The 26,655-nt window shown below is 57.1% G+C and overlaps 1 protein-coding gene across 1 annotated transcript; it reads right to left on the bottom strand.

The window, feature by feature from the left end:
* AJAP1 (adherens junctions associated protein 1) lies at positions 1-26,655 on the bottom strand. The gene is made up of 6 exons (XM_059829876.1): positions 26,642-26,655; positions 26,299-26,361; positions 15,242-15,912; positions 4,364-4,451; positions 1,550-1,792; positions 1-73 (listed from the first exon to the last, which is right to left on the bottom strand). Exons 1-6 carry the CDS (start codon positions 26,653-26,655, stop codon positions 1-3), a joined length of 1,152 nt encoding a protein of 383 aa, XP_059685859.1.

Here is a 26,655-nt window from a genome sequence, read left to right as displayed (position 1 = left end):
TCAGCAGGAGATTTCAAACCATTTCTCAGACACAAAGGCCACGGGAATAAGATGCCGGTCAGAAGAAGAGGGTCTGCAGCGAGCAGAAAAAGGGGCTTGCACGTGCTGGTATGTAACACACAAGGAGCAAGCCGAGCTGGCCTGCTGCAAAAATCAGCTTTTGTAGAGGAAGAAAAAAAGAAAATCCCTGAAGTAATGCTTTGAATGGGCTTATAGGCCTTGGAAACCAGGGTGGTGCAAAGCAGAGAAAGAAGAAGAAAAAGACGGACTGCAATATCGAACGTTTTTACCCCTGTGCATGAGCACCTTTTAACGCAGCCAATTGCCCTGGAGATACGGCAGCAGAGCATCTCCTGTCTGCCACCTCCCTCATCCCCGTCCCCAGCTGCCGAAGAGCAGCGCTGCCCCACGCCGTGGGTCTCGCATGGGTCTGCCATGCCCATCGCCTGCACGGGGTCCGCCAGGCTGCCTGGAAACGCACCGAGGGCAGCAGCATCCCAGAAAGCATCACCTGACGGCAGAAAAGCAACGAACCCCTTCCATCCAGGACAAGGGCATGCCTGCGCTGCGTGGCTGGGGTTCACGTCACAATCAATGCACGCGTACGTTCAACGAAATGGTTGGAAAATCTCTGCCAAGTCTCTGCCTTCCAAGATCTGAGGAAACCCCCAAAAATGTGAACTAGCAAAACCCCATGTGCACACGGAAGATGATGGTTAAAAAGATGTCTATTAAGCTGTTGGCTTCCAGGTGTCTGTCCTTCATGCAGGTAGACGTCAGCTGTGGGTGGCACGCACGCCACGGTCCAGCCAGGCTGCCTGGAGCACTCGTTGCTCATTTTCTCCCTCAAAACTCTCCTCATTTTTTGTCTAGCTTTGATGGGGAACATGCATTTACCAGGCGGTGAAACTTCGCACCAGCACCCACCGAAAGGGCTCTGGGAGCCAGCCCAGGGTGTGGGGTGGTCCCTCACCCCACCCTCCCGTCCACCTCCCTCCCCGTGCAGGGAAGGGGCACGCAGAGCGAGGGCTCCCACCTTTTACACCGCGTTGCCAGCTGCTACGAAGACCCCTTGTTAACGCATCATTATTTCACGCCAGACAAATGGTTCATTTGGCTCTCGCCGCCTGCTCCTCCATTAATCACCCCGCTCATTCGCAACCCAGCAGCTCTTTCGATGCCACTTAGGAGACAGCACGAATGCTGGAAGATGGATCCAGCAGCATTTATGTGCTGGCGGCGGCAGCCGGGAACTGAAAAACGTGCAGTGCTGAACGCGGCCAGGGCTTGCTGAGCCGTGCGCGGGGTCAGGCCGGCTGACACCGCGAGGACACGGGCTGCCGCGCCGACCACCCGTCCTCACGGACAGGATGAGAGGTCCAGCGGCTGTGCCCACGCTGAGCTATGGGGTGGGCGAGCATCGCGGCACGGGGAGCCGGAAGAAGGCAGCTCCACCACGCGCATCTCCCCAGGGAACGGAGGGGCCAGCAGACCCCCGGCGCAGGACGGCACTCCCCAGCCCGCACGGAAACCGCGCCGGCCACCTCACCTGTTTCCATTGAAGGTTGTTTTATAATCCCCGGGCGAGTGCAACGCCTCCTCCGCGTAGACGGGCACGGGGGTCCGGACGCACTCGTGGGAGCACTGCAGCGTCTCGTTGTAGGCGGTGAAGATGTCGAGGGCGCTGGGCACGCGGGCGGGGGCGAAGTCGGTCAGGTTCTGGCAGCTCTCCTCCTGCTGGTCCAGCTTGCGCTGGTGGCTGTTGCGCCGCGGGCGCCCGCTCTGCGCGCAACTGGGGCGGCAGGGGAGAGAAGAAGGGACACGACGCACCGCGCGTCGCTGACGCTCGGCAGGGGAACGCGCGTGATCGACCATTAATTATACATTGCTCAATATTAGATTAGAATGCAGGCACTTTGGAAAGATCAGCCACAATCAAGCAGTCATTTTGCTTGCCTTTTTGTTTTTAAGGTTCAAATTTAAATTTTAAATACAAGCTTTTTACTACCAGAGGAATTACTTAGCAAGTCATACATTTATACCTGCAGGAAATTAAAGCCTTTTTTCAAGTGAAAAGTCATAGGTGAGAACAATGAAGCTAAACCCTTCCCATTTGGGAGGCACCAAAAGGTTTTAACTTATTGGGATAAGCAAGCTCAGAAACTGGGGTGACATGGCAGACACGCTCCCCCTCGGCTGAGGGACGGCTGGCGGGGCAGGCCTGCTCGCCGGTGACTCCACCGGCTCCGGAGGCTCCAACGGGACCGCGTGGCTGTGCAAGGCTTCTGGTTCGGTACATGCGAAACAAGGAGAATGCCAGCTAGCAATTTAAGGGCTTTCCAATTTAAGGGTCTAGACGCTGACTTAATTAAGATGTCACTTCTTCCAAACTGGACTGACAGTGCCTGTCATAATACTGGAGTTTCAGAAGATCGCAACTCCGAGGGCAGCGGGAGCTGGGGATGCTGGTGCTGCCCGCGCTGCCTGCGGAGGAAGACCTGCGGGGCCAGGAGCAAGATGCTCCCTCGGGAGCGGCACCGGCCGCCGGGGCGGCAGCATCTGCCAGCGGCGGGGCACAGCCTGCTCTGCACCGGCTGACACAACCGAAAGAGACAGCCGCTAAAATAACCGTCAGCTCCGCCACGGCACGTTTGCAGAAGTAGTAACGACAAGGAGGACGCTTGCATGACGCACAGCCATCGCTCACCCGTCCTGCCCGCAGGGGCCACGCACTAGCCAAAGGACGGGGGTAGAGACCACCTCCCGTTTGGGGCCGGGGACTAAGCGTGTGATCTGGGTCAGCTCTGCCACGGAGCCTGCAGCCAGCGTGCGGCTGGCCCTCGCCGGCACACGCAGCGCCGGGGGTAGCCTAAAAAATGCGTGACAAACCAAAGCACAGTTTGGCAAACGTCAGAGCTGAGCAAACCCATCCGGGTGTTGCTTTTCTGCTTGTGACACATCTGACTGCTGAGTGCGCTCGCCTGCAGGTATTCTCTGGTGATTTCCCAATTTCACTTATTGTAAACAATTTCTATTCTACACTGATTACTGTATTTACTTTTTTTTCCCCTTTTTGGCTTCAGGGTTATGTTACTCGAGCTGTTCTGCCAAGCTGTGGTCGGCCGGATCAATGATGTGTGCTGCTTATGACCATTATTAGAGAAAAATCCCAGAAGTGTTTTATAAAGTATTTTCCATGCTCTTTCACTGAAATACTGCTACAACTAGGGAAGTTTCGTAAAGTAAATCCTGTCTGAGACAAAACCGGGCGTCACCAGCTGCAATCCCGATGCCTCCCCACGGGTCCGCTCGCAGCAAAGCAAACCCGGCTGTGGAGCGAGTAACTCGGCGCTTTCAGCCAGCTGCAACGCTTCGTTAAAGCTCTGCCGAGATTAAGATGCCTCCGTTGCCCTGCTAATAGGTTTTCCTCTAATCCCGGGGAGCGAGCAGGCTTCTTCATCAACCCGGTTTTCTAATTTCCTCTGGGGCGCGGGAATTGATCTGCCGCAGCACCCGGGGAGAGCTCGGGCGGGCAGAGCGGGCAGGAGGCAGCCCGGCCAGAGGAGACCACCGGAGGAGACAACCGCCGCCACCGAGCCCGGCAGCACCACGCGGCAGCTCTCCCACCGGTCCAGCAACACTGACCTCAAAGTAGGCCACTTTCCTTGGGAAAATAGGTAAAGTCACGAGCGCCTGAAGCGACAAGCTAACCTATTTTGCCATACGCCTGGCCATGCCGAGAGAATAAATGGGAGCAAATTAAGCTGGAGGAGCGCATGAGCGCTCCGGGGGCTGGGGCGCACTTCAAACCGGCGGCATCCGAGGGGCTCGGAAGATGCCCTTCAGTCCCTGGAGTCGTAGGGAAGGTCAGAAAATGCAATTGTTGCTTGCTGGGCCAGGCTGGTGTTTTAAGGAGCAGCAGCAAAGCTGCTTAAGCTCAGCAGCAAAGGAGATGCCACCCAGCGCGGGGCAGGTCCCGGCTCCCTTGCGGGGACAGCCGCTGCAGCCGAACGCACGACTTTGACCTCACCAGGTGGCATCACGTGGCAGCGAGGCAATCCCAGAGCAGTGATGTGCACGTGTCCCACGTGGCACTCGGCCACCCGACCCTGGCCACGTGCTGCTCCCCAAAGCCACCCACCACGCGGTGAGAGGCGGGGGAGCCACAGGGGCACAGATGAACCCAGGTGCTTCAACCTTCTTTGGAGGTTTTAGTATAAAAAACCCCATTTTCTCCTGCAATGCCTTTCCGAAGCCATCCCAGCGGATGCCACGGGCTTTAGCGCTAGCAGCCAGAAAGGCACCCCCCCGTCCCCATCCCTGCGCCACCCCCAAAGCCAAAGAGACCCAGGAGGGACCTTACCAATTCTTTAAGACAAGAGTTGTTATCAGAGCGGCTATGACCATGATGAGGGACACGGTAATAGTGATTATCTGATGAACCGCCAGACCTGCAGAGAAAAGAAACGAGAGAGAGTGGGAACAGGAGCCAAGAGGATCCTGGGCAGCGGCGAGCAAAGCCCCCTGCCACGAAGAGACCCCCCCGTCCCGCTGCCTCCCCCCGAGTCCTTCCCCGGCACGGGGCCGTACACAGCCCCCGGCAGCGGCGACGCAATCCTCTCTCCTGCCTTACATAAAATAATCTTTAAGCCAGGCTTCTCATTTCCTATCCTCTCAAGTATGTTCCTTGTCAGCCCGAATTAGGCACGAAGAACGGAAGAGATGTGAAGACGTATCCCCTCCGGGACAGAAAGGGAAACTTGAGCGCAGCCTTGCAGTGGGTGCAGGATTAACCAGAGATAATAATTACTGCACTAACTGCTGCTCACTTAGAAGGTCGGATGGGCTCATTTTCTTCTAATTCACCTTACACAGGGTATAATTTTGGCTCGTGTATCATTCCTAATGAGCAGTTTGGAAACAAAAGCATCTCAATGTACAGTATGTTTGTGATTTGGTGCTGCTTTACAGTTGCAATTTCGTAATGAAATGATTTTCCTGGCTGCAGCCCAAGGATGTGCTATTTTTCACAAACAGATGTTGCAGCTCCTGATGGATGGTATTTTTAATAAATAAATAAGTGTTAGCATGACAGGAAAACAAGCAGCGTTATATATATATATATGCGCATCTGTGCAATATATGTGTAGCGCTCCCAGCTCGTGCGGGTGTGCGTGGCAGGGAAGACACTACTCCTTCCCACAGAAGAGCGCACGGGCTCCTGGCCGGCTGCTTGCAGGCAAGGACGGTTTCTGCACAGGGGCCACGGCACGGCCGGAGCCGGGGATGCCCACAGGGCCGCCCCAGCCACAGACCTGGCAAGGAGGCGTGCAGACGGCTGCCTGCCTGCCCGGCCACGGGTCTCGGCAGCGAACCGGCCGCAGCAGCTCTTTCAACCGTATGCACGCACATCCCTTCCCTGGCAAAGCGGTGTGAGCCAGGCACACCCCCTCCTCAGAGGGCAGAAAACCCTCCCGGGAGAGACACGTCGGGAGCAGTGTGCCCCCGCCACAGCCCGGAGTGCCGCTCTGCGCAAGGACTTTGTGCAGAGCATCCCCACGCTCCCACGGGAACGCCGCACAGGGCTCTCCCACGCTCCTGAGCAGTGGATTCGGGGCCACGCCGTGTCTCCCCTGCTTTTGGCACAGCACACACCGCTCTCACGGCAGGCTTGCGTGAGACGCTGAGCAGCAGCCCAAGAACCAGGCTGGGTAATTAGGCCAGACGAGATTTATTGGTGGTATTTTAAACCATGGATCACGCTTGCTGCTCCACTGCCTTCTCTCGAAGGACAAAAGTTTTGACTCCCTTGAAATCTGTTATCCCGTCTCCCCCTGCTCACCCCCGCGCCCCGGGGGTTTCGGGTCCCTGCCCGTGCACCCACGCTGCCGACAAAACTCATCAAGGGAGAAAAGCTGCTGGAGCTTAGCCTGACTCCCAGGGCAAAGCTGCCACCTCCCAGGGCGTGCAGCGTTCAACGCCTCCCCAGCCCACGCACCTCCAAAGAACCCCTAATCCCCCTGAAACGTGACGGAAAGTGCTTCTGGCCTGGGGAAGAGTGGGAGAAAAGCCACACAAGGCTGCCACGACCCGCAAGGGCTCCCGAGGGGAGATGGAAACTGCTCAGCGCGGGGGTATGAAGGGATATAAGTCACCTTTCAAAGGCCACCGCCACTCATCCTTGTCAGCGTCACCATGCTGTCCACGCCGCAGGACCTAGGCTTTGCCACTGGCCGCCCTGGGAAGGAGGCGCGGATCCCCGCTCTGGATGCGGAGACCCATAAAATCCCAGATTTTGAGCAATGAGGCCAGCCAGCAGCAACACCTTTTTAGGAAGCGCTGCGGACTCTGCTGCCAGGATGCATCCCGAGCGTAAATCAAATGCTCAGAAATGTGAGCCTTGACAGTTTAATATAATAAAACCAAGGTCACCTTTGGCGAGTCTGATTCACCAAAACATGCCTGGTGCCAAGCACTGGGGTAGCGATCGCTCGCGGGGAAGGCTTCACTCCCAGCTGGCGTGCCGCAGGGCGGGCAGCAGCAGCGACCGACACCAGGCTGCCCGGAAAGGACCGGTGCAAAGAGGAGGGGAGTGATGGCCTGGCACCCGCCCCGGCGACCACAAAGCTCTGGCATCTGGCGGAGCAAAAGCACTCACCTCCAAAATAAAAGCAGCAAGGTTTCTGGAAGGAAGCACGCACCCCGCACCTTCTAGCGTTTATTCCGCTTTGCCAGCGGATACTCGATGGAGGAGATCTGGGAGAAGAGCTGGAGAAAAGAGCAAGGATCCTGACTGGTTTTAAGGACAGGATGTGATCTGGAGCGAGAGGCGGTGGCAGACATCAGCCACGCCACGGACATCGCTGGCGAGAGGGGTTTTCTAGAGACAGGACCAAGGAGAAATGACTTCCCAAAGGCCAACGCTTCCGAAATGCCGGCTCTTTGGGTCCTGGCACGGTCTCAGTGCCGAGCCAGCAGAAGGCAAAAGCCCACCAAAACACAGGAGGTGCAGAATGCTGCAAACCCCGCGTACTTTAGGGTTCTTCCTCTGCTCCCCAGGACCGCAAGCCGCACGCTCCCTCCCTGGGGAGCCATCGGACAGACAGACGGATGGCTGCTCGCCAGCCCCTGTGCCCTGGCGAAGCCAAGCGCAGCGGGCTGGGATGCGTCAGGGCTATTTTTCTCCCTCTACTCAAGCACCTATTTTGCAAATGACCCATTTCCTCCATTTACTCCCAATTACACTTCAATTGGTTCAAACAGGCTGTGACAAGGCTCCTCGGAGAACGGCTGGCACCCGCAGCTGCAGAACAAAGAGCGGGTCAGGGGAAGCAAAGGTGAGGGCTGGGGATGGTGGTGGGACCCAGCACCCACCTCCTCCGCACCAGCTCCAGCTCCAGCTCCGGAGGGGTCCGACACTGGGGAGCAGCCGCTGGGCTTCGTGCCCTCGAGGAGGAGGGCCGGCAGGGCATCGCAGAACCCGTTCATGGCTCTGCAGGCTGGGGGGGCTCTGAACTGACAGCCAACACCCTTGGGGACACCCGGGGCAGGGCGCGGAGCTGCACGGGCTGGCGGAGTCGTCCTCCCCCAAGCTGGGGAGATCGGCCACCTCCCACCAGCGACTCAGGAGCCAGAGCCTCCGGCTTTCCTTTCCGAGGGAATTCACGGGGAAAACGCCACAGGGCTCCCCGCCTCCCGCCGGCACCCCGCCGCTGGCTGAAGGCGAGGCGCGAAGAAAGGCTTCTGGCCCCGCCCTTTGGGTTCCCAGAGGACGGTCGCGATAGGAGCCGTGTCCCGACGGACCCGAGGAGTGCAGCCGCCAGCTCCCAGCTCACGCCCGCCCTGCCGCTTCGGTGCTCCCGTGCGTGCCGAGGTCAGGAGCGATGCCCACGCCAGCAGCAGCCCGGCACAGCCAGCACGACCGCATCCTTCGCGGCAATCTTGGAGCAGCTCCCAGTGGGACACTGCCGAAAAAGATAAAAGGAAAGACTCTAAAAATAAAATAAAAACAGCCCAGTGCCCGATTCCTTTGAAAACAGAAGCGGCGTCGGAAATGAGACCTTCTGCAAAGATGGGAGCCGAGGCAGAGGCGGCAGGGACATGGGAGAACCTAACGATGCAATTAATCCTTGCACTTACATAATGGGAAACACACAGGCAGAACAGATTGCAGGTGGCTGAGCACTGGGAAGGATGGCAGCTCTTCAGAGCAGGACACATGGATTTTAAGAAAGGCTGGATAATTTTAGACTCCATCACATACATAAGTTGCCATATGTACCGGCAGAAAAGAAAGTTCCTTTGCATCGCATATAAACTCTGCACCAGAGCCCGGGGGGATTTCAAGGGGACGGGAGATGTTTTTCCCAACAGCATTAACCATGGCAGCTATGGAAAGAGGGAAAGGGACGGGATGGGTAACTGGGATGATTCCCTGGGAAGCTCTATAGCAATACCCACTGCAATAAAGTCTAATAGGTCTTTATTCTTACTTTGCAAATATATCAGGTCCTTTCCTCTAGGCCTTCAAAGAAATATATAGAACTGTACAGAGCAAAATCGAACAGAAATATCCAATCGGCAGGAGAAGGTGTTAATGGATGGGGCATCCTGGGAGAGGGGAGCATCCCGTAAGGGACACGTACCACCTGGGGGCGAGGCGAGATGAAAGAGAGAGATGGCTGCGAAGAGCAAAGCATTATTTTAAACACGGCCCTAGGAGCCCAATCTGTCTGGAGGAAAGGGACCTGGAGGATAAAATCAATAGCTCATAAAGCAAAATTACCCTCCTCCTCCGGCGCGGGAAGCCTTCTGGCGCGCGTGTAACTCACAGTGAAAGCCTGCGCCCCCAGAACGCGGGGCGGGCTGCAGGAAAGAACCTGCAAGCAGGAATTATGGTGGCTGCGTTTCGTTTGCTCATCTCCGTGGCAAACGTTTCAAATGGCAAAACTCCGATCTCAGCAAGTTACAGAACCCGGCCGTCATTTAATTACACGTTAATAACTGGTGAAGAAACAAGCTGCAGGAAGGGCAGGGGCTGGCGTGCGGGATCGGGGAGGGACGCCCGGCGAGCTGCCGCCCCATCCAGCGCCGGCCACGGCAGCTGTAAATGCCTCATCACTGCGAGGGGACTGCACGCGGTTCCCTCTTACAAGGCTTTTACTAGGCAATTTGACGCAGTGACCATTTAACTCGAGGGTAATTACAGGAGAAGTATTTAATGGAATTGAAAGTGTGTCCAAACCCCTGCGCTTCTGCTAGTGCAGCAGAATTTAATGTGTCGCCTGCCAGGAGGGAAAGCTCTTCAAAGGCGCTCTTTGAACCCTTGGAAATGCTGAAATATTGCTGGGTTTTTCCACTCTCACACGTCCGACCGCACTCCGCTCTCGCCGGGGACTTCTCGTCCCCTCCCGCGGCGGCAGACCCAGCCTCGGCACCCCCGCGGGCAGCAGCCCCAGCCACGGCCGCTCAGGCAGCGGCCATGTGCCAACCTGCAAAATGCAACTCCAAATTCCCCAAGTCCGGGGAAAAACCCAATCTTCTCAAAGGAAGCAAATGCCAGGACTTTGTGTTATATGTTATTTTAAAGACCATATATTTGCCACCAAGATGAAAGCACCGAGTTTTGGCCTTTCTGGCCACCTTTTGAAATGGCTCCCGGACAGCTCTGCATCAACAGAATTAATTCCATGAGAAAATCCATTTGAGACTAATGTCTTGCTACTGCAGAAGTGTGCAATGGCAGCGAACAGGAGATATAAGCTCTTAATTAAAAACAAAGAGAACCTCTATCCCCCAAGGCCTTTATTTCAACAGCTCTGGTTAGGGAGACCGTATTTTTCATTTTCCCAATAAAAACAGCTATGAGCTGCAACTCTTTGAAGACCCTCGTCAAGGCGTCTAAGCTGCATAAAATTAAAAAAGGAAAAACCAGCTCCATTTCATTTTGCAGAGCGTAATCTTGAGTTACCGTTAGCAGCAGGAAAACAACAGATGCTCCAAATACCTGCTACACCCCAGCCGGGAGGGCTGCAATGAAGCACCTCAGCCCCTTCCCGCACACGTGCCGCGCGATTGCTTCCTTGCTCCTTTCCGCCCCCCTGCCTCAGCCTTTCCACAACTCCCAAATTGAGGTGAAATGCTGGAAGAGGGTAAATCTCCTAAATAAGCCAGGGCTGGGTCTGCTGGCACGTGGCAGGGAGCGGGGAGGGCCCATGCGGCGTCGCGGGGGTGAGCCAGAGACGCGTCCTTGATTGCAGCAGGATTTCCACGTGCTCGGTCAGGCCCTGACGCCTCTCCCTCTCGCTCCTCAACCAAAGCAGTGCATCTAGCCAGGGAGACACCTTCCCAAACGGGCTCCCAGAAACGAGCATTGAAAAGAAACTGGCTCCTGGGAGCAGCTGAAGAGCTTATAGAGAGGGAAATGATGGAAATGCAGATGGAATCAGTGCCGTGGCAACTGCTCCTGGGAAAGATAACCTTCTAAGTGATTTCCATGGTGAACATCACCGCCCATGCAGAAGCCAACAACTGGCGCTGTCACCACTGCCTCCGCCCTGCCCTGCGCTCGGCTCGGCAGCGCATCGGGCAGCCGATCACGCCGCGTCCCCCAGCCTGACGGGCACATCAGTACCTGCTGCCCGCAACAGCCGTACCAGCAGTGGCTTAGCCACTGTCCACGGCACTTGGCCTGGCTCCCTGCCTACATCCCAGCAGGCAAAATACAGCTGGAAGAGCTGCGCAAGCCCAGAACAGGGAAGGGCTGGCCTGACGGGCTCCACAGAGCCTCCCCGGTCTGCAGCAGCCGCACCGGGTACTGCATCTCCGGGGAGCGGAGCAGGCAACGCAGGATGGCAACCACTGGAGAGGATCCACTCCACGCCAGTCAGGCAGGCAGGCAGGCACATGAGGCATCCAGGCATCGTCCCCAGCTGCCTTTGGGCACAGGGACATCAGTGCCGGCATCTGCCCGAGGAGGGGCTCTTTCCAAAGGGGGGGCGGATCTTCTGGCGGGGCTCGGCATCCCATCCTCATCCCTGCCACGAGTCTCCTGCCTCTGTTCTTGCATGCCCTGGGCACCGAGACCTCTGCCTCCTCCCGAGCATCGTGCAGACACTGGGGAAGACCAGCTGGACTCGAGAGGCATTACAGCTTCCCCAGCCATCAGAAAACCCATCTGATCCCCGAAAGCCTCATCTGGCCGATAAAACTGCTTTTGGACAGAAAAATTCAATCGGGAGCGTTGCGTGGCCACTCTGCTGCAATTGCAGCCACAAATGGCCTTTCCCAGGGGCGATCAGTCGGACTTTGCTGTAACGCAAACCCTACTGCTGTTTAATAGCTTGTAAGAAAAATAATTTACAAAACCCACGAGGGTTAGATACAGGGGAGGAGATATGGCAGGAGACTTCTTGGAAAAGCTTGTTCCGGTGCAAAGCCAGTTCATGCGCTGCCCGACCCGCTGCGCCGGGAAACCGCCTCGGGGCTGCTCCTCTTAACACCCCTCTCGCCTTCAAAGCGGAGTTTGTGCAGGCAAAGCCCCTTGGTTTTCCACCTGGTAAATCAGGGCGATCAGCTCCAAAATCCAGCCCAGTGAGCATTAGTCATCCTGAAGTGAAAATGCAGCTCTTCAGCAAAAAAACCCAGGGTTCCTGGAAACCTCCTGGTATTTTGGGTTGGACTGATGAAAGGAGAATATCCTGCTGCTGTGAAATATTCTTGCCAAGAACAAAGATCCTAGGGGCTTATGCTAAAGACACTGGGACTTATCTTCTCAGGTGTTACAGCAAATATCACCGAGCAATAAATATCTCTGAGAGCAGCAGAGGAGAGTTTCTGGCTCATTTATACACACTTGGTGAAGGCACACACGCACGCCCGACATCTGCTAATCCCGGGGAGACAGAGCGTCTCTTCTCCCTCGCCAGAGAGAGCTCAGCTTACGGCCGCACTCATTTCTTGCTTCAGCCATCATCCTCCATCCTTAAGGAAAACTGCAGCTGATGCACGGCCTTACAAAGGATCCTTCGGGAACCCCCCGGGAAAGGCGACTGGCGGGTGCTGGCCCAGGAGACGCCGTCCAGCCCCCTCGCCTCCTCTCCAGCCGCCGGCTGCGATGGCTCCCCACGCCTTTGCACGGCGGATCAAAGCAGCGGCTCCATCCCGACCGCCCAGGGTCTTCTTTTAAACACATTTTATCTTTAATTAATTCCTTTGAAGCCTTTTGCATCCGCTATCTCCTTCCATCCAGCGCCCCCTCTCCTGCACCCTCTTTTCGAAGGCAGGGTCATCTCCCAGCGGGGCAGCCAATGTCTCTTTATTATTATTTATTCCCGATACGCTCCTGGCCAGCAGCGGGGAGGGAGCGGAGGGCTGGCTGGGGCATGCTGTGAGCTCGGCTCCGGCTGCCGGCACGGCGGGTGCCCATGCCAGCACCCATGCAGCCCCTCGCCTCCACCCCCGGCCAGCAAACCCGGCCCCCAGCTCTGCCCCGGCCCTGGGGAGGGGGTGCCCCTTAGCACCGGCTCCTTCACGAGCACGCTGCTCGCAGAGCACGATGCCAAACCCGTTGTGTACCGGCGATCAAATCACCATTAAGAGCAGCAGACGGCACATAAAGTCTTCTGCCTTATAAAGCACTTAAAGGTTTAATTAAAGATGCCTTTATTCTAATAATACTGAAAAGAGAGCCTCAGACAACCCAGCAAGCGCAATTCATGCCTTCACTCTGACAGTCTCTGATTCATTCTTCTTTTCTCTTCTGTTTTTTGGCTGAGCCCGTAGTCCAGGAGGACGCTCTGCCTTGGCGGAGGAGCCCAGCCCGCACGGAGGGCAGCCCCATGGCTGCCCCGGTGAAAGCTCCTTACAGTCCTTGCCTCTTTCCATGCTCCACCATAAAATGATTATGACAGCCCCCGAAAAAGGAAACACATTTTTGAAAAGCATAAGCATAAACTACGCCTGGGTGAACATATTGCGTCCCCATCTGACTGCCATCAGCACTCTGCCAGGCGCCGAGCAGGCAGAGGCGGCACCGGGACAAACACACCTGAGCTGTGGGTTACCCAAGACACCCCCCCGCCCGGCGGCACCCACCAACCCAGAGTGGCACCTACCAGCCTCTGCTTTCGTTCCGCACAGCACAAGTAATCACTCATCTGCCTTCTCTCCTACCTACAAGCAGTGTATTTGCTATTCCAGGGAAATTTTTCTAAGCTTGTTTTTGCTGCTAGTGAGTCACGGAGACATTGTTTTTCGCTTTTTTTCTCTCGCTTCTTCAGCAAGGAGGAGCGGGGCGAGAGGAAGATCTGGCTGAGCAGGATTGCTCTAACTGCTCATCTAAGCGAGCGCTGCTGCCTTCGCTACAGTGCCCCCAGCCCCCGCGCCCCAAGGACCCCCGCGGTCCCCCAGCGTCACCGGGCGCCCATTCGCCAGTCCCTTTCCGGCAACGCGCAGAGGGACGGAAGGCCTCGGCGCAGGAGGGACGCGGGGGGAACGCAGCACCTTCCTTAGCACGACAGCAGCACCCGATCCGACGGGTCCGCTCGGCTGCAGGAGCCTGGGGGTGGGTTGGCTGCCTCCCAGGATGGCCCCAGCTCCCCTGGGTGCTGCAGGCGGGACCAGCCCGACCCCCAGGGCTGCTGCCAGAGACAGCTGAGGGACCGCAGGCTGCAAGCGCAGCATCCCTCCCCAGCCACCCACCCACCTCGGGCTCCTATCGCGACACGCAGTGCCTCACAGGACGGGGATTCGCAATGCTTGCTGAGGCAAATAAAAAGTACAGATGAGTTACCTAATCCTAATTTGTAGCCATATGTTTTTCCCAGCAGAGAACAAACACTTCCAGCCGCTAAAGCTTATATAACAGAGAGGAGCAGGGCTTGAAAAATGCACAGCCTGGCACAGGCGCACCGCCAGCAAAACCGGCGATCGCACGGCCGGTGCTTCGAGACAGCGGTGGCCGCTGGCTCCCGAAACGCTTGTCCCAAAGTGCTGCAGGGGCTCGGTGCTCCCCGCCGGGAGCTTGCCGGGGCTTTCCTGGGCACTCAGCCCCGGCAGCGGAAGGAAAAGCAGATCTGGAGCTCAGGCGCTTTTCAATACAGGGTGGACGGGCTGAGATCAAAAAGGTCCTTTAGCCCCAGGAAGGCGTTTATCGCATTCACCACTCGACGAAAATAAGTTAATTAGCAAAAACTCCAATCCTGGAAAAAACCCCTAATGAGAGCTAAGAGCCGGCAGATTAGAGCAGCCGGCCCCCCGGGAGGCTGCCGGGACGCGGAGGCTCGGGGCTCTCTGCCGATCTGCCGGCCAGGGAGGGTGGTGGCGGCGGTGGTGGTGGCAGCACCGGCAGGTCACCCTCGCCTAAACCAGGCAGCCAACTCTGTTCAGCTACGGCACATGCCCAGGGCCATCCTCCCACAAGCTGCAAACGGAGCAGAGGGACGGGCTGCCGCAGCCAGCCGACGGCAACGAGCCCACCGGACCCTGCGCACCCGGACTGGACGACGCCACCGAAGCCGGAGGCACCAACCACGGCCGGTCTGGGGAGATAAGGCTGAAGATCTCACCATGCCTGTCATGCAGCGAGCAGCTCATGCCAGCAGTCATTATTGATACTCCCTTGCTAATTTACCCAGCCACTTCCAACGTTTTTTTAAAAGGTGTGTAGGTTGGGAGTTTTTTCACCGCTATAAATAACTCCTCTAAGTCAGGAACAACATTATGGTTGGCTTGTCTCTTTTTGCCAAGCAGGGCAGGCTAGATAAATTAATTGGGATTAAGATTAGGCCATAAAACTCTCTTTCGATTCAACTAGAAAAGCACTGTAGGCTAAAAGCACAGTGAATAAATTCTGTAAACTATACAATGGTATCCCACAGTTTAATACTGGCAATAACAAATATAATTTGAAATAAATGGGAGGCAGCTTTCCCATCCATGTCCATGCAGCAGATAGCGCTGGGGGAACGCATCGCCCTGCCCGAGCGCCGCGCTAAATACGATTACAGGAGATGGGCTGTGGCTAGGTACCACTAATGGGAAAAACACAGCAAGCTGCTAGAAAACACCTCAGATAAAAGTGGTAAATCAGAGCCACCGCTTGCTTCCCGAGTGCTCTTGCTTAACATCACACGCTTACTTCTGTACCAGGGAAACGCGTGCCGCAGCGACCCCTCCGCTCCAGGACCCCCCAGCCCTCCCCATTTACCCGCTGCCGCCCCGGCCCCCCGGCAGTCCCTACCTGTGCTGTCTCCCAGCCCGCGGGGCAGGCGAGCATCCTTGCCGCTGCTGCTGTGGCCGGCGGCTGGCTCGGCGGTGCTGGTGCGGCCGGGGCTGCTGCGGGGCGCGTCCCCACCAGGCGCGGGAGCCGGCGTGCTGGGGGGCACGCGGGGCGGTGTGGCAGCGGTGCCGGTGGCAGCAGTGGTGGTGGTGGTGGTGGTGGTCACAGCAGCGGTGGTGGCGGCGGCGGTGGCGAAGGTGCCGGGCAGTGTGCTGCTCTCCAGGGAGTCCTCCTCACCCGTGGGGCCCCAGACGATGACCTCGGGCAGTCCTGTGGACTGCCCGTCCTGTGGTGCGAAGCCGTGGCCGCGCAGGTGCCGCCGGCCCCTCCGGGAGCGGGGCCGGCCGGGGGGGAGGCCGGAGGGTAGTGGGGCAGTGGGGGACGGCCGGCGGGAGCGGGGTCTCTGCGGGGGGGATGCGGGGGCGCAGGTCCAGCGGGGGCCAGGGGGCCGCAGCTCCTCCCCGCTCTCCGTGCCCCACAGCGAGCCGCGGGACAGTCTGTGCCGGAGCGCTGGCCGTGGCGAGAGCCTCCCCCCAGCACCGCTGGCTGGGGGCTGGCAGCTGGCGAGGTCCATGGCTAGGTGGAACATGGCTATTAAAACCCAAGCATGGCTTCCGAGCGGGCAACTTGACCTGCAGACAGACAGCGACAGTGTTAGAAAGGCAGGGGAGCAACCCAGGGCTCCCTCCCGGCACGGCGCGTCCCGGCTCCCCAAGCCCAGCCACTCGAAACACCCCCCGGCAGCGCGGGAAAGCCATGCCCTCATCCTCCCCCGGCACTCCAGCCAGCACCCCCGAAACAGCATCGCAGGGCACCCTGCGCCCCCTCCCCACCCTCCTCCCACCGTAAAACCCACCACCACGAGCTAGGCAGATGAAGGACCCCCATCCGAAACCGTGACTTTGCTGCTTTTGAGTGGATCTGTGAACAACGCGAGGATGGTGTTTACCCCGAAATGCCCTGAGGAAGCGGCCAGCGTCCGTGTTGCCCAAACTCAGCCCTTTTAGATGAATTATCTAAAGCAGATAGCACGAGCAGAGCGCCAGCAGCAAGAGCCTTTGCTCCGGGGTCTCTAAGTTGCAGAGGTACTGGGGAGCCCAGCCCCTGCTCCCCGGCTTTCCAAGCCAAGGTGCAAGGAGCGAGCCCACGGTGGGCGGTGGTATTAATCCCTCAATGAGCTGAAGCAGAAGAGTCTGTGGACTCTTGTGTTTCCACGCGTAACCCATGTCCTGTTGAGGAGGTCACCCACGCCGCAGCAGGAGCATCCCCTCCTGTGGAGCACGGCACCGAACGCGACCCCGCGGCACGAGGACTTGCCGGGCACTGCACGGGGTGTTTCCTCAGCGAAGCCCCTGACCTAGCAGGGAAGGACAAGCAGCCCTTTCGCTGCTCTCTCTTTCACAGAATAGCTGGAAATCACACTGCACTGGTGGCACGCTCAGTATTTAAAATTGTGCTTTGAGGTAACGTGCCTCCACCAGGTCAGGTCACCTCAAAGCCCTCGTCCTTCCTCAGCGGCACCGCACCTTGCGAGGTTCTGCTCCACTCCATCTTCCCCTAAGATGCTACCCCACATGAGGCACGGTGTTTCGTGGTAAGAAAATGGCTGATACACAAATTTTTCTTGTTGTTTTTTTTTTTCCCAGCAAAAAAATCATTAGGCCAAAGCCCAAAAAGCTTTACTCCATTTTATTCAGCTTTTACACAAGAAAGACTTTGGTCGAACTCAGCAGGAGTTAATGAGAGCTTTATATGGCTAAATAGACTAATCCTCCGCAGCGCCGCGCCCCGTAAAGTCCTTGGTAGCACTACAAAATGTGCATCTGGTTGACAGAAGCATTTGTACACTCCCTCCATGCATGAGCAAATGAAGCTAAAGGAGCTGACCTGGATACTCTCAGGCACAGTCTTTTTCTGCTCAGAGGACCTCTTTTTTTTTTTCCCCCCCCCTAATTGGGTATTTTTTCAAAGTGTAACAGCATTTATTTTGGGGTGACGCAGGAAAAGAGCGCAGAAGGAGAAAGGGAAGAGCCAGAAACAGACAACATAAACCAAAATAGTTCAGGCTGGGGGAGGAAGGATTTCAAGGCTTCAAAAAAACCAAAGCACCCAAAACATGTTGCTGGTGGGCTTTTTTTAGAGGCTGGCAGAGCAGCGGCAGTGCCGTGGGGGACAGCACGAAGAGCATCCCCCGTGTGCCGTGCATCAGTGGTGCCACCCGCAACACCCCGTCTCCACCGGCGAGGAGTCAGGAGCTGAGGTTTCCAGCGAGAGCATTAAACACAGATTCACCTTTGCAATGCTCCTATTCACTCCAGAGGCATGTCGGGCTCGACTTCGGCCTCTGCCCGACTCCCTAACACCACCTGAAATGTCTCCTCGCAAGGAAGGAGAGGTGCCGGGCACCTCCCCAGGGCTACGCTCGCCCCAGGTACCACCTCTCGCACCCAAACCTCTTCCCTGCCCTCCGTGAGCAAGCAGCGCACACGGTCCACTTGTATTAACAGCCGCTGAACGAGGCGAGGGAAGATACGCCCAGCTCAAACTTGGTGCTCGCTAAATCTCAGCTGCTGTGCGGAAGCTTCTGAAAGACAAAAATGCCAGTCCTCGGGATTGGCAGCTTGCAGGAAAAAGAGATTTTTCCCCCTCTTCCCATTTCCTCCTGCTTGCTCGTGGCATTCTCAAGCTGCAGTGACGGCAGCCCCGAGCTCGCGGGGGTTTGCTCCCGTGCAGGACCTGCCCAAGCATGGCTGCATCAGGAGGACACGTGGGAAAATGCAATGCGCAGCCCCGGCTTCAGGAGGGTCATGCCAGAAACGCTGTGCTCGAGCATGGCCAGGCAGTGCCGGGTGACACCCAAACGCAGGGGTATCCCTTGCTCCTGGCATCCCTCCCCAGGCCAGAGCCTCTGGTGATGGGGAGGAACACGGTGGGGGACACCCACGGCTCGTACGGGGCAGCGCAAGGCAGCAGAGCACCCGGCAGCACCCCGTCCTGCCCCAAGGACGGCATGGGTCACCCTCCGCCTGCGTCCCTTTGAGCGATGCTGGCCAAGGGGCTGTCAGCCAAGGAGCGGCCCCCCGGCCACCCCGCTGGCTGGCACATCCCCAGGAGGTGGCTTTTGGGACATGAGCGGCGAGTCCGGTTACCTCAGAGGAATTTTGCGTGGCATGCAATCTTTTGAGGGCTTTGCAACAACAGATAAGAGCAAGTGTCCTTCAGAATAAATAGCAGCGTGTAGGAGTTGCCGTTGTCTAGGCAACGCAGCGCGATGTGCTCGGCGCGGCGGCGGGGATGCGGCAGCGCATGGCGGGGCCGGCAGCAGCCGGGGCCCCAGGCTCCGCCGCAGGACCACCCTTCCCTTCCCTCCCGCTCCCCCAGCCCCACCCAAGCACCCTGCCAAAGCTGGCGGCGAGAGACGCGTCCCAGAGGTCAGCCCAGGGAGCGGGGACACGTCCAGCCCGGAGGTCCTGCCACCTTGTGCTAGCCCCAAAAACCCCAGGCTGTCCCATGAAAGCCCACCGCTCCCGCCACACCGCCCCTGGGGAGCCCCCGCCTCCCCATCGCCACCCCGGGCAGGGGAGCACCCGCTCGCCTCTCGGGAGGCACGAGCCAAAAATCACTGCTGCTCAGAGGCCGGGAGGACGTTTGAGCTTTGCTGAGACATCAAATGGCACAAACCCTCCTCCAACTGCACGAGCTGCATCCCACCGGCCGGGAAGCAGAGGCAAGAGGAACCTTCACTGCTCGCAGTGCATGGAATAACTCACCGACTGCACTCCAAGCGAGGGCTGCTGTCATAGGGAAGGGGATAAATCGGTCGGCTGTGCACGTAGCACCCGTCTGCCTTGGTTCGGGGGCACAGACCCAGCCCCGGCCGGGGTTACGTGGTGGGCTGGAGGGATGCACCAGGCAGGGCTGCGATTACGCTGCTCGCTGAACCCTCTGGGAAGCAGGATTTTGATTATTCATGACTCTCCCCATACACATGGACACACAACTTTTGTTTCCATTGCGAAGAGAGACGGGGAGTGTGGGCAATTTTCATGTTATTTCTTTTCCCATCTTGGAGGTGAATGGGAACATTATCCCAAAATACTTCTCAAACTCAAGGAAAAATTCAACAAAACTCTGAAATTGGGTTAAAAAAAGAAAGGAGCAGCAGAGATATTTGAGAAGATGAAATCCCTCCTTCGCCCTCCTCATTCGAAGCCTTTGCTCCCGTGAACCACAAATCCGCTCCCACAGCTTAATGGCTGGAGAGGCGGCCGTATCCTCACACCATAAGGGAAACTGCTACAAATATTTACCTGTGCTTTGCGAGAAGTACAAGAGCAGACTTCAAGGAAACTACTCGGATAATTACAGGGATTGTGCATGTTAAGCGCTCCAGGGTTGCTTTGCTGAGCCCAGCCGAGCCAATCTGTTTTAAAGGCAATGGAGTTACGGGTGTGGAAGGTGTTTCGGATGGAGCCATCGCAGCCTTTTCACATTCCAGAATTCTCCCCAGTATGAAAACCCCTTCTCAAATCCTTCCAGATGCGGCCGTTTGCTTAGAAGAGGAGGGAAGTCGGCACTTAAGAGAGATTAATTTCGAGGAGGCTGAAGGACGCGAGCTCGACTTGCTCTTCGCTGGTTGGGAAGAAGCTGCCGGGACGCTTTCATGGCCGGGGCAGCGATGCTGCTTGACTCCTCACCGCCCCTGCGGGCAACAGCAACGCGGCTCTTGCCACCAGCCCCGTGCTCCTTCAGCTCCTTCCCGCCAGCAAAGCCAGGACGACCGAATCCCTCCCGCCCCGATGAAGCTTCATGTACAGCCAGAAGCCCCCGAGTGCTTTGAGGAGCACACACGAGCAAGAGAAATGCTTTGGTAATTAGCCATCTCGGACTGCTGCAGAGCTGAAAATGCAAGATTATCTCTGTCCTGGAATTACCTTATAAACACGTGAAGCAGCGGCCTGGGAAAGGCCGCCCCTGGCCCCCCTCGACCCGCATCCCGGCCACGAACCCAAACCCGCTGCCCCTTGGGCATCAGCAGGGCCCGTGGCCCCAGGGCTGCCGCTTCGCAGCCACGGCTCCTGCAGCACCGCTGCAGCTCTGAAGCACATGCACAGGCGCGGAGCGCTGTTTGCATCAACTACACGATGTTTCCCAATCAATAAGGAGCATCGAGGATTGCTTACTGCTTTTGACATGATGGAGCTGCATGCACTGGCAGAGCAGTACAGTATGGAAGTTGGGCAGAAATCCATAGGAAAAACCGCACAGACAGAAGATGAGAGCAGTCAGGACAAGCGGAGTAAAACCCCTCTTCTTCTGTCACCCTCCACGCATGTTATTTTGCATTTCTATCCATAGAGGCAGCCGGCATGAGCATCCCCAGGGCAGAGGTGGCTGTGGGAATAGGGGGTCCAGCAGCACGATGGGAGCGAGGCCCCCCGAGCCCAGGGCTGGCAGCACCCCAGCCACCGCACCCTTGCACAAGGCTACTTCTCACGCGCACTCTGCCATGCCCCAGTGAGAGCCAGAGCTTCCAGAGAAGCTGCTGCTTCACTGCAAAGCCTGGGATTTTAATTCACGCAGCTCTGAAGGCTGCGCAGCCCCGCGCCACTTTGGGATGCTGCCTTGGAAATCGGCTTCTGTCACTTGCACACACGCAAGAAGGGAAAGCAGGAACAGCCGGCGCAGCCAATGCACAAGAGGACGTGCACGGAGCGGGAGGGAAACGCCTCCCAGGGACCCTCGGAGGATGGTGGCACCGCCAGCGAGCCCCGATGCTGCGGGCAGGACAGGGGTTAATCCCGCAGCTGCAAAACCAGGCGACCGCTGTGCACCCAGAAATCCCCGAGTTTGGTAATCTGTCCAAGCAATTAACTGGGATCACGGCCACCAAGTGGCTCTGACAAACTGCAAAACACAAATTGTCAGCAGCTTGAGAGCCGTTTGCACATAACCCACTTCCCCGAGGCCTCAAAAGCCTCACTCGAGTGCGAATCCCCGGGCAGCGCCGGCGAGAGGTGCTTATTTACGTCCCTTTCATAAGGTACTTGTTTGCTCTCCAACACCAACCCCTTTCTCCCCTGACCGTGGAGACACTTCACAGGCAGCATTAAACGCAGAATAGGCTGATTTTTAATGCAGAATTATACAAATGGAGCCATTCTTCCATTTCATGCCTCCTGTTAGGTAATCTATTGGTATTGCACAGGGAATCAAGGTTACGTCCTTGTTGGGATGATTTACGAACTCTGAGCATTTTATACCTCCGTACACCGAGCAAGACAGAGACAAAAACACTCCTGCAAATGCCTGGAGCGCGAGCAGGAGCCGTGGCTGGAGGGATGGGGTGATGTTTGCTTGTCCCAGGCAAGACATGGCAGGGAAGCAGGCGCCACGCTCTAGGAAAAGCATCCTCAGCAGAGCGGCTGCGCATCCTACAAAGGCGTTCGGAACACGGTGTGTTTTGAGAGTATGTGGAGGAACTCGCCAGCTTCATACGGAAAAAGAATGAGGCCGCTGCATCTCGGTGGGCGACTTTCACACTGGAGCAAGAGGAAGAGGGGAAAGTTTCGGCGATGGCAGTGGTAGACACTTGGCTTGTAATCGCGTGTCCTCGCCGAGATGGGGACTGCAGACCCGGCGCCTGCCGCAGCCGCTCTCCTCTCCAGCCCCGCTTTCCTGCCCGAGGATCCCTGCAGTGCAGCGACTGTCCTTTGTTGTGACACTACCAGCCATCGACATGGAAACAGAGCATCACCGTTTCACTCCGGGCTGGAACGAGACCCTTGCAGGGCTGAGAGGAAGGAAGGTGCACGTTCCCGTGAGAGGGTGGCACGGATGGGTGCCAAAAGGCACATGGCAAGTTACGCCACGGGATCAGCAGGAGAGCCCATGGACCACCCCGGCAGGGCACCCAGCACAGCGCCCACCACATCCCACACCGCTTCCCCGGGCGCCGGCAGCGGAGGTGTGGGACCGCGGGCACCGCCGACCCGAGCACCTCTCTCCGAAGCGATATTTTGCTCCGGGACAAGTCACTCTGAGCCCAGACCCAACGGCAACTGGGAACTTACTATCCACTGCGCTGTCTGCAGTCACGGCTTCTGCCAAGATAATTATAAATTTGAGAAAATATGGCTGCCAAGCTCTTTAAAGCCGGGACTGGGAATTAAGGCACAAAAGCTGACACACAGTAGCACCTAGGTAAATTAAATGTGCCACATCACTACCTATCTATATTACAGAACTGAGCTTCAGGATTACCTACTAATAAAAGTGATATTTAAAACAAGTCCTAAGTTCCTCTGCTCTCCCCCTTCTCCCCACAAGTAATTAAACCGACACTGCTTCCTGCGGCGGAGGGGATGGGATTTATCAGGGAGGGAAATCAGCAGAGGGTGAAATAGGCTGAATCCTCACCACCACGCTTTCGCGGCCAGGCAGACGGCCCCCGTTTCCCCGGGAAAACGGGGTGGAAAGAGGTCGGCCGGGGCTGGGGAATAGCGAGTCCTCCCCAGGACAGAAATGCCGAGACAGAGGCAGCTGGATCCGTCCCTGCCTGCACGTGGGGAGCCGCACCCCGCGGAGGAGAGGGGGGCAGGAGGGCGGCCGCGGCAGGGGGGAGCCGCTCGCGCGCGGCGTTGCTGCCTCTGTCTTGAGCTCGCCCAGCTGCAAATAAACAATTTTAACATTTGAATAGCCGCGAGTGCGGAAGGCATAATTAATACCCAGCGGTACCGCCAATATGCTGATGCGGTAGGCGCAGCCCCTGCCAAGGCTGTCAGATCTGGCGCAGCAGTGCCGCGGCCCCGGCTGCTCTCGCCTTCGGGACCCGTCCTTCGCCGGAGGCAGAGAAAGGGCAAAGCCCCAAGCGCAGCAGCCCGGGGTGGTGCTGGAGCCCACCGGCGCGGGACCCCACCGGTGCATCCCACGTCCACACCGCGAGAAGCAGCACGGCCCTGCGGAGCCAGGCGGGGAAGAGGAAAAAGGAGAACACAGGCGCACGTGGCATTGCTGCAAAGGCAAAAGCAGGTTTGCTCCATGGCGGCCACGTGCCTGGTCGCTGCCAAAGCCGAGCCAAACTTCAACCCTGGTTTTGAGTTCATTTCTAATTTTTAAACATTTAAAAGGACGCCAAGAGGACTAAGGGGTGATCAGCGCCCGCAGCCAGCCTAAGGATGAGCGTGAGAGCTCAGCTAACGCAGCGAGCAGGCGAACATCGTCCAAGACTGCCAGCCTAGTTCGACTTGATCTGAAAGGGATGCAACGTCTGCTGTTTCCCTGGTCTTGCGGGATTATTTCAGATAGGAATTGAAAAGCGCCGGGGGTGGGAAGCCCAGAAGTCGGCGTGTGCCTTCAGCAGAGAAATGTCTTCAGCAAATTTCTGTGAAAACCGGCGCTCGGCGATTCACCCACCGCTGCTCCGGCGGCAGGAGCTCCACGCACGGCCCAGCTCCCCCAGGAAGACCCACCGGGCTGCGGTTTCATCTGCCAGGCACTGCAAGGCAGGGCCTGGGCAAAGGCACGCTGCGCTGCCTGCTGCGGGCAGGGTACGGCGGTCACCCCGCCTCCCGCCCCGGCCGGGTGACAAACCGCCCCGAGCACTCGCTGAGGGGCACGGCTCAGCTGCATGCTCGGCCCCTGCGGCCGGGGTACCGCTAGAGCATCCCCTCCGGCGGGCACGGCGCGGCCGCCGCTTCCCCCGCTGCCGCCCGGCAAACACTGCGCGCATTTAGCGTGGCAGGGCCGGACAGTGGGGCGCTTCATCAAACCGTCGGAAATAACACTCGGCTTTTGTCCCGCTGGATAAAGGGGGTTTGTGAACGCTGGCTTTCCAGCCCAAACCTGCACCTGTCGCCGACTTATTTCACTCGTCCCCCACGAATTCTGCACCAGCGCCGGGGATCAGGCAGCGACAAGAGCATCAGTTCAGACACAACCTGCTGGGAAGTTTCTCTTAGATTTCCAAATCTGCTACAAATCCCGTTGAAGAGTCATAGCCTCAAGCTCCATTCTTGGCGATATTAAAAAAATCCCATAAATCTAAGGAAATAAGGGTTTTTTCCTATTTTAAATTCTATCTAAACCGCCTCGTGTATTCCACCACCCCGTGTGCACCACAAAATTACTTCCTAGTCTTTACTCACTAACACCTCACCGGGAGGTCCCCGGGCACGCCGGACCACGCTGCCCTCTCCATCACCACCACGAGAGCGGAGAACACCTCCCCCTTTTACCAAATGCATGTAAAAACCCGTCTGCGGAAGGGAAGGGACTGCGACATATGTGTGAGAGCACTAAACCCGGGAGCTTAGCGATCATCCCTAACGCTGTACAGAATAAACAAGGACAGCAGTTCGGTTTAGCGGCTCCCCGATGCGGACACAGGCTCACGGAGGAAGGTGCGCATCCCCCGTAGCCACAAACGGAGGAGCTGCTTGTTTCCCTTTGCTCATTAATTTTCCTCCTTTGCTACACGTCTACCCTCTGTATAATGGATTTGTGGACAAAGCCGGGTTTTTGCAGGATGATCAGGCCTCCTCCTCCGACAAAACGACCACGTTAGGGTGCATGAGCGGGATGCAAAGCCCAAGCGCTGCGGGATGGGACGGCAGGAGCGGGGCTCTCCCCGCCAGGAGCTGAGCGGACAAAGACTGGGATTGCGATAATCCTGCCTGATCCCAGGCTGGAGCACAAGCCTTACGAGGGGTTTTCCTCCTCTGAAGCCCACATCCACAAAGACATGGTTGTTTCAAGAGACAGCGACTATTTCAACCCAGCCCTCCGGCTCTGAAGGGACCTACAGAGAGGAAGACCATGGTACAAGCTATGCTTACAGCACCCTTTAATACCACCGCTCCACTGGTAAATAACCCGAGCGCTTATCGTATTTTCTAAATTAATGTGCTCAAACATGTCATTACAACTTACACAGGAAACGCTTTGATCTAAAAAAAATATAAGTTAGCTCAGTACATATAAAGTAGCAGCTTAACAAGCTTTAAAACAAAATAATTAAAATGGGTAGGTTGCATCGTTTTAACACAATAGGGCTTCGTAGGAGCCACGCATCGGAGTCCGCCACTCCGCCCGCTGAGATATCCGCATGAATGGGAAATATTGCCGCTGTGGAAAATATCCAAGGAGAAAATATCTTCTAATGGGATTTTTAATGACTCTCTGCCAAAGAGCTCCACTTTCCCAGGAGTGAAGACAAGCATTGACCCCACTGGAAATGCCCAGATGACCGGCATAGGGCCCAGCCATCCCCTTCCCGTGGCGAGGGCTGGATGTCCGCACAGGGCTGTGCGATCCCCTGGGAAATTCGACCGACTCGGGTCTTAATTCCACCGGAGTATCCAAGACCCAAACCTGGCTTTGTCCCAGGAAGTCCCTGGCAGCCCAGGGATGCACAGCCTGCCCTGAAACCTCAGCGGCCGTACACGGGAATGAACACCCGGAAAGGGTAAAGGATTTCAAAAGACCCAGTAACTCTTAGAGAAATGGAGAAGATGAGAGAAATACGGCCTCTAAAAGCAGACAGATAGACAGATGGCTTTTATGGAGCAAGAAATACAATATAAAAAAAAAATAGAAGCAGCAGAGCACTCTTTGAAGGTGTGAAACATCAATAGGAAAGCCTGGAGAAAGCAAAGCCATGAGAGTGGGGGTGCGAGGGAAGGGAGCACAGCGCAGGGCATCGCATCGCCCGGCCGAGGCTCTGGCACGGTGCCGGGGAGCTCCCGGCCCCCCAGCTCCCGAGCCAGGCACCGGGGCTGTGCCCAGCCCCGCAGTGGGACATCCCGCTGCTGGAGAAGGCTCACGGCGCGACATGCTTCATGGGGAACGGCCCCAAAAGATGGAGAAAAAGCCAAACCAAAACAGAAAGTGAAGGCAGCGAGAGTGAAATCTGGAACAAAGACTCTTGATCCTTTCATACAGAGGTTTAAATCCCCTTTTAGCACCGAACAATTTCTCTTCCATGGAGAAGAGCAGTTCTCCCTGCCTGGCCACCTCACCACGCGTACAGCATCCGGGCAGCTCGCAGGCTCTCCCGCTCCGGCAGCCGCGGGAGCGAAATCCTGCCGGATCAAGGTGAACATGAGTCACCAGAGGCCCTCTGAGCGCCTAGAAAACACTGTGCTGTTTGTGGGCACACACCCTCCCGAGCCTAATTGCCAGTGAGTCAGATATCGCTGCGCTTTGCATCTCATTAAAAAAAAATCCCCTTCGCGGGAGCGATTAAACTTTTCAGAGCGTTATCTCTAAAGGAGAGATGGAGGTCTCTGCCAGGCAGATCCGCGGCGGCAGGAGACCTCCTGCGTCCCCCGCTGCTTTTTGCAAACTTCTGCAGTTTATTGCCTCTCCTGCGGCAT

This window comes from Gavia stellata, chromosome 27 (assembly GCF_030936135.1).
Source record: "Gavia stellata isolate bGavSte3 chromosome 27, bGavSte3.hap2, whole genome shotgun sequence".
NCBI classification, from domain to species: Eukaryota; Metazoa; Chordata; class Aves; order Gaviiformes; family Gaviidae; genus Gavia; species Gavia stellata.
Note: the sequence above shows the minus strand (reverse complement) of the source record. Positions and strands in the feature narration are given on the sequence as shown.